The following is a 12,284-nucleotide window of genomic DNA, read 5'->3' as shown; positions in this document are numbered from 1 at the left end:
AGAATAAAAATGTCTCTTGTGTGTCTTCACATGTCTTTGGTCCCTGGGATGTAGTGCTGGTGTGGTTCTAAAAGGCCTCAGAGGGAGTTTGTCATAGTTTCTTACATACATAAATGTTCAGTTGTGCACAAACCACAAGTTATACATCTTTCATTTGAGTTCATCGGGCTCAAAATAAATGATGTTCAGTAAAGAGGAAGGAAGTTGGGAGTGTTTTACAGCTTGACTTCAATCCTCTGCTCACAGACTCACTGTCTTCTCTACTGAATGTGACTGAAGTGACTTGTCTGTAGATTTGTTTTCCACGTGTTGAGTTCACGCACAGACGAGAGCAGCAGCGACGATGAGTGTAACGACAGCAGCCAGAGGATTTGTTCTCTTCCTTCTCACTGTGCCAGGTACTGTACATCCACCTTTATGTTGTCACTCTTTAAGTTTAAGACATTTTATATTATTGTCACTGCTGTAATGTGGTGTCTGTGGACACTTTGATCTTGATACAGTATAAAGACACTAAACCTCATCATGTGCAGATGAAGAGCTGCAAATGTTTGTTTCAGTCAGTCAGAATGTTAGAAGTCACATGACAGTCAGGACCAGTTGACTTTATTCTGGACATTCAGGTTCACATTTGTTGTCTCAGTGTAAAAATAGTCGTCAATGAACGTGTGAAACTTTATTTAAGGTTCATTGTTTGACGTCTGACACTAATAGTCTTCAGTACATACAAGATCGGCCATTTTATTTTTTTTACATGAAGAGAACATGGTGGGTGAGAGGTTGAAACTGGGGAGGAGGTGAGGGGTGGAGCTTACTGTGAGGTCAGAGACAGCAGTTTGCAGTGTGTAACATATGCTGTCCATTTATTTGATTTTCCTTTATTTAACCAGGTAAAAAAAACTCATAGAGATTTAAAACCTCTTTTCCAAGAGTGACCTGGCAGCACAGCAGACACAAGACACAGTAACATATGGTACATAGACAACATCATGGAGAGCAAAGAAACAAAACAGTTCACACAATGAGCAAACACTAGGCATCAGTGGAGAGAAAAAACTCTTTTAACAGAAGAAGAAATCTCTGACAGAACCAGACTTTATAATAGTTATAGCATAATAATAATGGTGATGATATGTATGATAGTAACAGCCTCGAAACTGGATCTGGATCCTGGAGCCTGCAAGATGAGGACACAGAGGCCGTTTCTCAATATCCATACTTGTGCATACTTGTGTGTACTTGTGTACTCCCGTATTGTGAAAACGTCATCAACCTCAGTCCAAGTTCCGTTCCAATTCTCAAGTAAGCGAACAGCGAGGATGGTTCTCAAACCCGGAAGTGTTCTCGCTCCGCCCATTTTACCAAGTATGCATCGGAGGTGACTTAAACGTACTTGGGATGTATCCCAGAATACATTTCGGCGGAGCATAGCAGCAGATAATAGAAATATAAATCTGAAATAAATATTTTTCTGTGTCCCGGAACAAAGTTTTAACATCATTTAAGGCGAGAAATGAGTCATTTAGAATTCAAACATGTGGTTTGAGAAACAACCACATACTTGTGTACTCCCATACTTGGCAAGTATATACTCCCAGCGTACTTCTCAAGTATATACTTCCCAAGTAAGCAAGTACATACTTGCTTACTTAAGTATTTAGAAAAGGCCAATCTCTCTCTTGATTCTGTGGTAAAGAACATTGCTGTTGTATAGTTTGCTACATTACCACCTGGTGGACTGGGGTGGAACATCATGTTGTGGCAGTGGGTCGTTCACCACAGTGGTAATCCACCTTTATGATGGCCTGAAGGAACCATTGAGTTACTGCTGCTATAGTTCCTGGAACAACACAGTGCACACACACCTTAAATGATATAATATAGAAAGTGAGAACTGAAAATAAACTCTTCCAGAAAATGTTTACAGATGTTCTCCCTCATTGGCTTCATTTCAAAAGACGGTGCATTGAGTCGGCTCCACTAGTCTACATGCTGTTGTGTCCTTGGGCAGGACACTTAACCCCACGTTGCTCCTGACGGCAGTGTGTGAGTGGGTGTGAAAGATGAGTGACATAGATGCTTTATGAAAGTGTGAGTGAATGGGTGAATGGCAACATCGTAGTTTACAGCAGCTTTGAGTAGCGCTATATAAATACAAACCATTTTAATGTACAGATTAATATACAGGATTTATTTAAGTATGGAAGAGAAAGAAAATGTGGGAAAACAATGAAAATGCTGGTATTGTAAAAGTCATCATTCATCACTGAGATTTATTTGTCCTCTGATCAAATTATCCATCCAGTTTCTACCACTTTCTCCTCCACATGAAGGGCGCGGGGGTGCTGACATGGGGCGATAGGCGGGGTACATGATCAAATGATCATTAAACATTAAATAAGGAAGGGACGGGAGTTGTAATAGGTGCTCCTTCTCTCCAGCTGATTTAACACACTTGTTTTGGTCGTGTCCCCGCCTAAATCAATATTGGACATCTGTTTTCCAAACTTTATCCGAAGTCACAAAAATTTAAATTAAGCCCTGTCCGTTGATTGCAATATTTGGTATTTCAAAGGAGAGTTTAAATCTAACCCGAAATCAGTCAGACTTTATTGCTTTTACTTCACTTCTTGCCCGTCGTAGAATCTTGTTGGCTTGGTCATCTGCTACTCCACCAGCGGTGGCTGCATGGTTACGGGATATTTTATTTTTTATTAAACGAGAAAAAGTTAAATTCATGTTGAAAGGGTCAGTCCAGAAATTTTACTTAAAATGGCAACCCTTTGTGACATATTTTGAGAATCTTAAAGTATTGCCTGAAGTGTGAGACACCTTTTTATTTTATATTCTACTTCCTCGTGTCCCTGTTTCCTCTTTTACTTATTTTTTTTTCTGTGTATGTGTATTTAAATTAGTGGTCAACTACCTTAATGGGGGAACTGTAGCCTGTGAAACTGAGTTTACAGCCCTGTCAACCAACTGTTGTAGAAATGTGGGCATGCAGTTATGTGCTTGTTTTCCATGTGTATATCCTCAAACTGTTCTGAAGAACAAAATGTATTTATTTATTTATTTTTATTATTTTTTATTTTGGGGTGGGGTTGTATAATGTTCTATTTGTTTAATATAACATGAAAATGGAGAACTGTTATTCCTCCTGTAAATGTAACCTCCTTGATCCTCCAATAAAAAGATTTATAAAAAAAACAAAAAAAAAAAAACAAACATTAAATACACAACCAACAAGATCAGGGGTTCTTAAAGACTGGGTTGGGACCTACAGATGGGTTTCCAGACTTTTTTATTGGTGCACTAACAAAGAATTGTTCCAAAGTTTGACTTAAAATGTATGAAATGACTTTGTGATTAAATTACTAATTCAAATTCATATAACATGTCTCACAGATGAATCGTCAATTCTGTTTAAATGTGTGCATGAAGTAACGACTGCTTGTTCGCTTGTGTTTTAAAGGTTCATGTTATATTTACTGCTGGAAACTGATCATGTGATCTCTGTGTTACAGTGATACAAGGTCAGAGAGCTTATGATGTTAAATACACTTCTACTGAGATCTGTGGCCTCAGAGGATCAACAGTGGACATAAGCTGCACCTACACATACCCACGCAGAGTGGGTTACCATGACACCACAGTTCAGGAATCATTCTGGTTCATCAGAGAAAGTAATGGGATATGTGCTGATCTGAAATCAGAGCCAGATTATTCAGGTCCTGTGGAGTATCTGTGTGACAACAACAGATGCACTCTGACAATCAAAGACCTGAGAGAGAGTGACGCAGCTCTGTACAAGTTCAGGTTCATAACAAACCAGTCTGGAGGGAGTTTAACTGGTTCACCTGGAGTCACTCTGTCTGTCACAGGTAACATGTTTATCGTTCATTTAACTCTAAATGTTCATTTTCTTCTATGAGTGAATCTCTGTGTTTGTGTGTATGTTAGACTAAGACTTGTGTTCTTTCTTCACATATACAGATTTACAGGTGCAGGTGGACATATTACATGAATATCAGTTCTATAGTCAAACAAAGCTCACATGTCAGAGCAGTTGTCTCCCTGATCATTCGTCATTCATCTGGTACGAAGGTCAATCGAAGGTGACGGAAGGAGCGACTTATTCAGCTAATTTTTACTCTTCAGACAGTATTTCCTGTGCCGTGAAAGGACATGAGAGTTTTCACTCTCCATCAGTGTGTGAGTTTTATTTTTTAAATTTCACTAACATACAATAAGAGCACATACTGCAGCATTTGTCTTAAACGATGGTCACCTCACTTGTTTTACTACGTTATGTGAAGGCCGTCTGCCAGACGCGGTAGAGAAAGAGGACAAATAATATGAGTGCTTGTTTAATGTGTCCTGCATGAGTCAGTCCACCTGCATGTGTGTTTACATTCTGAAGTGAAATCATGGGAGTTTCTGTGAGATCGGCCACAATGAGACGGCTCTTTGTAAGAACACTAAAATACCAATCGAGGAGCAAGTAGCAGGTTTTGAAACCAGGAAGCACAGAGACTGGTTCGACGAGAGTGATGCAGAGATTCAAGACCTACTGCAAAAGACTGTAGACTGCTGTCCCAATCCTGCTCCACAAACAGACTGAAGAACTCTTTCGTCCTCATGGCCATCAGACTGTACAACAGCTCTCAGTGATGGCAGGAGGCATAGTTTTAATACAGTTTAAAAAATAAATGTATGTTTATAATATATATATATATATATATATATGTATATATTTATACACATACATATTATACTTAAATTCTTAAATAAATCATGCAAATGAACAACTAGAAACGTGATAATAATATAAAAGTGAAACGCTATAATAATGTTTTTATGTACAAATGAAAATGGTCTATGTTGCTGAGCAAATAAAACACTGTCGCTGTCGTTGTGTTGTTGACACTGGGCGAGAGGCACGGTGTCACCAGCATTTAGAGGCTTTCACAAATAATAAATCACATGTTTTCTCTGATGCTCTCTGTGTTACAGTGATACAGAGGCAGAAAGGTTATGATGTTAAATACACTTCTACTGAGATCTGTGGCTTCAGAGGATCAACAGTGGACATAAGCTGCACCTACACATACCCACGCAGAGTGGGTAACCAGGACACCACAGTTCAGAAAACATTCTGGTTCATCAAAGAAAGTAATGAGATTTATGCTGATCTGAAATCAGAGCCAGATTATTCAGGTCGTGTGGAGTATCTGTGTGACAACAACAGATGCACTCTGACAATCAAAGACCTGAGAGAGAGCGACGCAGCTCTGTACAAGTTCAGGTTCATAACAAACCAGTCTGGAGGGAGATGTACTGGTTCACCTGGAGTCACTCTGTCTGTCAGAGGTAACAAAAAAAGAAGTTAATAAATCAGTTAAAATGTTGATTTGTATGTTCATCTTATGTTTCTATTTGTCGTTGACAGACCCACAGCTCCAGATTAATGTGAGATCACTTGGTCACTTTTCTCCCTGGAAAGAGCTGACATGTCACAGCAGTTGTCAGCTGCCTGATGATCTTTCCTACGTCTGGTACAACAATGGACAGGAAGTTGGAGGAAAAACAAAATATCTTCACCTTCGAGTCTTCTCTCCAACAGACAGCTATCACTGTGAACATGGGAGTATCCGTTCTCCTTCAGTCTGTGAGTTTACTCAGATTTTAATACGACAGTTAAAGTGATAGTTCAGGTTGTCACTGACAACACGGCTGCCAGCGAGGATGTGAGCAAAATTCTGTTTTATCTACTGAACAAAAAGCTCAACCAATAATATCTATGCCTTATTATAACACTGCCAATGTCTCTGCATGGTGTATGTTTGTATGGAGTCTGAGTGACAGGTATAAACCACGTGTTCATGCAGCTTTGCTCTGATTTCTGTACAACAGCTCACAACCCTTCACATCAGTGTCTCTGCTAACTCTGTTAGCTGCAGTCACGGTTAGCAGTTAGCCCTCCTCACACACACACTCACTGTGAGAAAGAGACGGGGTTGTTAAGCAGTGATTTGGGGAGTGTTTGCGGGACACACATGTTCAGTCATCACCATCATCATCAGTGTTAGATCCTGGAAAACTTCTTATACGTTATCTTACTTAATAAAGATGCCTTGCGTTACCTTCTATGGCAGTGGCGGCTGGTGACGTTTTATTTTGAGGGGGCGCAATCGGCATGTCAGTTTTTCAGATGGACTGTGGTGTGCAGTTACCGCATATCACCACTAAAACACACCAAAGCACCATTCTCATGCCTGATACCGTCATTTCAAAATATTCACTTAAATTAAACTAAAAATACACAACATAAAAGTTTTTGTCTGTATTTTCAGGCATTTGAATTTTGGTTGAAACTCAGGATGCTGAACGTCACAGTGATATTCAGGCTGCTGATTGGACAATATTATTAAGACTTAGACTGGCAAAATAAACAGTTTTTTCTCTCTTTTTTTCGAGGGCGGTGCACTGTCGCCCACTATGGGCCAGCTGCCCCTGTTCTGCGGTACGCCCCGCAGTACAAACATAACATTTCCTCCCCCCTCAAAACAAATGTACCCACAAATCTTAAATACACTTTCACCGGCGGCAATATATTATGTATAGTCAATGCAACCAGTTTGTGTGCATAGATTAGCTGCCTGAAAAGAACATTTCAAAATTGAACATAAGGATTACTACGCCACCATTTACACACAGATTTTTTTTTACATTTTTTTTACATTCATACATCTTTACATTCACAACAAACATGAGGGTAGACTACCTCATCCCGCGACAACACTCATGGGGATTATTCTCCTTATCCTTACATCTACATGTTGTGACCAGATGTCCGATTCTGCCACAGCGATAACACGGGCCCTGTCCACTTTGTTTCTCCACAACTACTGTGTGCACTTTGCTAGTTGCATGTAGCAAAGTCCTGTGATGCCATTTCCATAGAAACACTGATGCTCCGAATTCACAATGTTCCGCCAGCTTTCTTAATGCTGCAACAAACACGGTAGTTGATTCGCCTTCTTCTTGGTCACGCTTGTGAAATCTGAATCTTTCAGCAATTAACAACGGTTTTGGTGAATAATGTTGAGACAAGACCTGAACTATACCCTTATAAGTCTTTGTCCCAGGCTTTGTGGGTTGTAGTAAATCATGCAATAAATTGAACGTTTTCAGCCCCATTACTGACAGGAAAGTTGGCACTACTATGTTCTCACCATTGTCGTTAGCTAGGATGAAATAGTCAAGAGTATGAGCTCCATTGTTCTGTCTGCTCGTCAAAAGGACCAATCGACCCAATAATTCCAGCCACCCTTCTTCCAGGTTGTGCAGGATCATCAACCACGTCGCTATCGCCACTATCAGATATTGACAGGATTCTAGAACCATTCGTCAACTCCACGTCTTTTTTTTTCTTTTAGGTCGCGCCTAAAGCAGACATTCCGCCAAACATTGAATTCGGAAACTCACATCAATACATCAACTCGCCGTGTAGAATCATCCCATTGTCGTCGCCACTTGTTATATCCAAACCTTGCTTCCCATGAAGCCACTCGTTACCTTCTACGGTACGCCCCGCAGTACAAACATAAAAATCAGCATCGTCATCCATCTAGCATCCCTGAACAGAGTCAAACCCAGGAAACGAGGAATACGTTTGACTTCCTGAAACATACTCTGACTCTGACAGTACGGATTATTCCTTTATTTCCGAGAAGCCAAAATCAAGATTATGATTTAAGTGTGAGTAACACAAATGTAGAGTTTGACTAAAACGGTCTTCTGTATAAAGTATGTCTCAATGAAACACACAGGAGCCATAGTTAGCATAACTCCTCCTCTATCACCTGACTTTGTCCTGAAAATGTTCAGAATGATTGGATAGAGATCAGATCTTGATGTGGACACGTGTAAATGAATGTGCTGAAGCACTATCTTTGAACTTTTTAACATCGTTCATATTTAGTATTACTCCCTCGACTAAATAGACGACACTGTAGTTCTTCTGTCACCGATGGATTGATTGTGGTCTCACTTTCGTCACTTAGTGCATCTCAGTCCACCGTCGAACAATCATCAAAAACATTAAACAAACGTGATGAGCACAAAATCACGTCATGACATAATCAAAAGAAAAATGATGCATTATTCTCATTTTGTGTGTGCATGTTAATGTAACTTCTCCTTTAGATGCTCCAAAGCTTCCCTCTGTGTCAGTGAGCCCCTCTGGTCAGATAGTGGAGGGCAGTTCAGTGACTCTGACCTGCAGCTCTGATGCTAACCCAGAAGCTACTTGTATCTGGTACAAGAATCAAACATTGATTAAAGGAGCAGAGAGAATTTATCGCCTCAGTCCCATCAGCTCTGAGGACAGAGGACGTTACGAGTGCAGCTGTCAGAATCTCTACGGAACAACAACAAGAACATCTAAATATCTACATGTCCAGTGTAAGACACTTTTTTTTAAACACATTTCAGTTTCGGCCTGTTCTAAATCATACATGCTAATAATAGTGTAAACATATGTGTTTACCAGATGCTCCAAAGTCTCCCTCTGTGTCAGTGAGTCCCTCTGGTCAGATAGTGGAGGGCAGTTCAGTGACTCTGACCTGCAGCTCTGATGCTAACCCAGAAGCTACTTGTATCTGGTCCAAGAATCAAACATTGATTAAAGGAGCAGAGAGAATTTATCGCCTCAGTTCCATCAGCTCTGAGGACAGAGGACTTTACGAGTGCAGCTGTCAGAATCTCTACGGAACAAGAAGAACATCTAAATATGTAGATGTCCTCTGTAAGTCTACCCCCTCCTGCTTTTGTCTTGTATATTTTCTTCCCTTTTGGCATGTTATCAACCATTCACATGCTATAATACTGTTTCCCAGATGCTCCAAAGCTTCCCTCTGTGTCAGTGAGTCCCTCTGGTCAGATAGTGGAGGGCAGCTCAGTGACTCTGACCTGCAGCGCTGATGCTAACCCAGCAGCTACTTACACCTGGTACAAGGACAATGAAGACTCAGTAAAAGCAACAGGACACATCTTCACCATCACTGACATCAGACCTGAACATGGAGGACAGTATTACTGTCAAGTCAAGAACACCAGAGGGAGCCACAGCGCCATGTTCAGTTTGGATGTCACAGGTAAATATTTCAGTTTAATTGCTCATATTTGCTTCAAATGTCATCATTTACTGTTTAATGTTATATTTTTGTTTTCTTAATCAGTTTCCACTGAAGTATTAAAAACAGCAATCACTGGAACAACCGCTGCTGTTTTGTTTGTCATGGTACTTCTCACCATCATCTTTCTGATGAGGTATGGAGAGCATTATTATTCATCAGTTACCTTTAAATGTTTTTTGTTATATTATTAAATATTATAATGGTTAATGAATTATCTTGGCTAGAAAAAAGAGGACCTCTGAGCAGCCATCTGAGCCTGGAGATAGAGCCAACCACAGTGAACAGGTATGGCAGGATCAGCAGGTGTATGTTCATATGCATTCGTCAAATCAAATTCAAATTCTCTTTTGAGTTTCTCACTTTGAGAGTGTATGCATCGCTGTAATCCCCTTTTCTCTCCACCAAGTTTCTCAAGGACTAAACTGAGATGTTTGAGAAGGCCAAATTAGAAGTTTACTGTCTCCCTCTAGTTTATATGTTTTATTAAACTATCTCGTACCAATTTTTAAATGCAACCTCCAAGATTAATCTTTGTCCTTTTTGGTCTGTGTGTTCTTTCCCACCTCTATGTGCTTCCACGTAGCTTGATACTCCGGAGAACACCAGTAGACAAAGTATCTCACCTGGGCAGCAGAACAGTATTCCCTTAGATTTGGTACTGCAAGGCTTCTTTGGTCTTTGTCAACTTGGAGCATTTTAAATCTTACCAACAACAGTCGGGTCTCTGTAAAGAGCTTGTATGCAGCAGACAAATGGACTATTGAAGCCCAGCCTCTCTAGTACACGATACAGAAAGGAACAACAGACCCTATCGAAGGCTTTTTCCGTGTCTAAACTGGCCAAAACCACACTTTGATGTTTTTTTCTATCAATCTGTTCTATTATATGTACAGTTGGCCTGATGCTGTCTTGAGTTTGGCGTCCTTTTATGAACCCTGTCCGATCCTCATTCATTTGGTCGGGTAGGAGCTGTTCAATTCTTTTTGAGATAATAGATGTAAACAACTGGTAGTCTACATTCAGAGACTGGACGATATGATTCACAATTGTCTTTATTCTTCCCTTCTTTTGGAATGACTGATATCACTGCCTCTCTCCATGACGGTGCCACAGCTTTTTTAAGAGTCCAAATGAATGATTCTAACATAATAGGGGCGAGGTCTTCTCTTCTCGAGGTCTTCATGATGACAGCTTGCCCCCAGGTCCTTCGATCTGCGCTCACTGATGTTACACTTGGCACTAAACCATTTTGCACCTCCAAGAAGGGCCCCCAGAATGGAGGACTGTGACAGTGACACAAAGTTAATCCTCTCAGTTGATGTTATCAGTATATTTGAAATAAATGATGACATCTAATAAATAAATATGAAGTTTTCGAGTTGCATGACAAGTAATTTTTCTCGACTCCACAGTACGTCTTACGACGCCATCAACCAAACTGGAAGTCTAGATGCACTTATTTTATTTTTTTGATGGAAAGAGTCTGAGAGGAGAGAACTTGGTTTTCAGGCTTTTTTTTAATTTTGTAAAAGATTGGACACGTATTAGAGAGTCAGTGCTCCAGTGTGGAATTTCTTTTGCCCCATGAAGAAGTCTGAGAAATGACCAAAGCACCAAAGATGGAGTCTCTACTATGACAAGAAATGAGATGTAGCTCTGAAGGTTTATTAAGCTCCACATGTATATTAGAATTTAAATGGAAATGTGATTGTATGTGTCTTTCCACTCAGTTGGAGGAACTGGTTGAGCCTCACCATGGCAGCGTCCAGTTCGTGAAGAAGCAGACAGATGGAATCTATTCCAACATCCAGCCCGGGCCTCACAGAAACATGATGAAGCAGAGGGAGAACGAGGAGTGGAGTGTTGTTGAGTATTCTGCTGTCAGGTTCAGGTGAGCAGTAACAATAACAACCATCTAAGTATTTTATTCACTTCTGTTGATGTGTGGTTGTATGAGGTACTGACACATGGTCAGTGGTCTCAGCTATTAACTGATGTTTGTAAATCACTCACTCTCCTACACCAAAGTCCATAGAGACAATCAGTGATTTTAACATCACACACACACAGGAGTTGTTGATCCACTGCTGCCTCCATCACTAAGTTCTAATGTCTTATGTCACAGTGTCCCTGTGAGCTAAAAATGTCTTTTTTTTCCATTGACTTTGGTGCAGGGGAGTGTGTGTGTGTGTCATTTACTGACTGTAAAAGACCGTGATGGTGTGAAATAAAGTGGTAAATTTACTCTTAAACATCATTGACTTGAGCAGTCATGATCATTCTTTAGACAAATTAGTTAAAAATGCATTTTAATTTTTATTTCTTTTGGCAGCCATCTTTTCACTGAAAGTGACCATGCCTGGCTGAGAGTTCATCATGATCATTATTAGTTCATTATCACTTGTTTTCATTATTGTCTCCAAAATCTATGAATCATTTTATTTCTTCTCAGATCCAGAGGACAGGAAACTGTGGAGGATCAAACTGCGTTGTACAATGTGGTCAAAACACCCGCTCACTGACACACAAACTAGTGCCTGTGAAGCATTTAAGTCCAGGTGTAAATATTCCAAAGCTACAGCGTTGCAGACATACATGGTCCCTACAGGATGAAGTTCTCTGATCTTTGTGATCCCTGATCACTTTGTGGATTCCCTGCACTATCGCTTTCTCATTTAGCCGAACAATTTAAATATGTATCAAACATTGTATAACCAGCAGCATCATGCACAATGGTAGTTATCAGCCTGTGAGCGTGTTATAACATCTGGGTAAAAACCATTTACAGTATGTAAAGATGACATGACAGCCAAACTCAAGACACATCTTTTCTGAATTGCCTTCTCCGTTTTTTTAGTGATAATGAACTATTGTGTAAAACAAATAAAAAGAAATGTTGATGTGAACATGTGTGTGTAATTTAAGATATGCAGCAAAATATTATAATACTTGATAATTAATGACACACGGAATCAGCAGACTGGTTTTTAATATCATGTGGTTTGTTTATTTAAACAGCTGATTATTATTTATCTGAAAATGATAACTGACCTAAGACATGTGACATGGTTGACTGCATGGTGA

At 39.9% G+C, this 12,284-nt stretch overlaps 1 protein-coding gene across 1 annotated transcript; it reads left to right on the top strand.

Annotated features, from left to right (window-relative positions):
• The first annotated feature begins 269 nt into the window (after positions 1-269).
• LOC131465462 (B-cell receptor CD22-like) lies at positions 270-12,106 on the top strand. Its single transcript, XM_058638165.1, has 12 exons — positions 270-398; positions 3,525-3,881; positions 3,994-4,212; positions 5,014-5,370; positions 5,450-5,668; positions 8,209-8,466; positions 8,555-8,809; positions 8,901-9,158; positions 9,243-9,333; positions 9,425-9,485; positions 11,012-11,091; positions 11,653-12,106. The coding sequence occupies exons 1-12, from the start codon at positions 344-346 to the stop codon at positions 11,720-11,722; spliced, it is 2,280 nt and encodes a 759-aa protein (XP_058494148.1). The 5' UTR covers positions 270-343; the 3' UTR covers positions 11,723-12,106.
• Positions 12,107-12,284: the final 178 nt, after the last annotated feature.

The sequence above is a fragment of the Solea solea genome, chromosome 9 (assembly GCF_958295425.1).
Source record: "Solea solea chromosome 9, fSolSol10.1, whole genome shotgun sequence".
NCBI classification, from domain to species: Eukaryota; Metazoa; Chordata; class Actinopteri; order Pleuronectiformes; family Soleidae; genus Solea; species Solea solea.
Note: the sequence above shows the minus strand (reverse complement) of the source record. Positions and strands in the feature narration are given on the sequence as shown.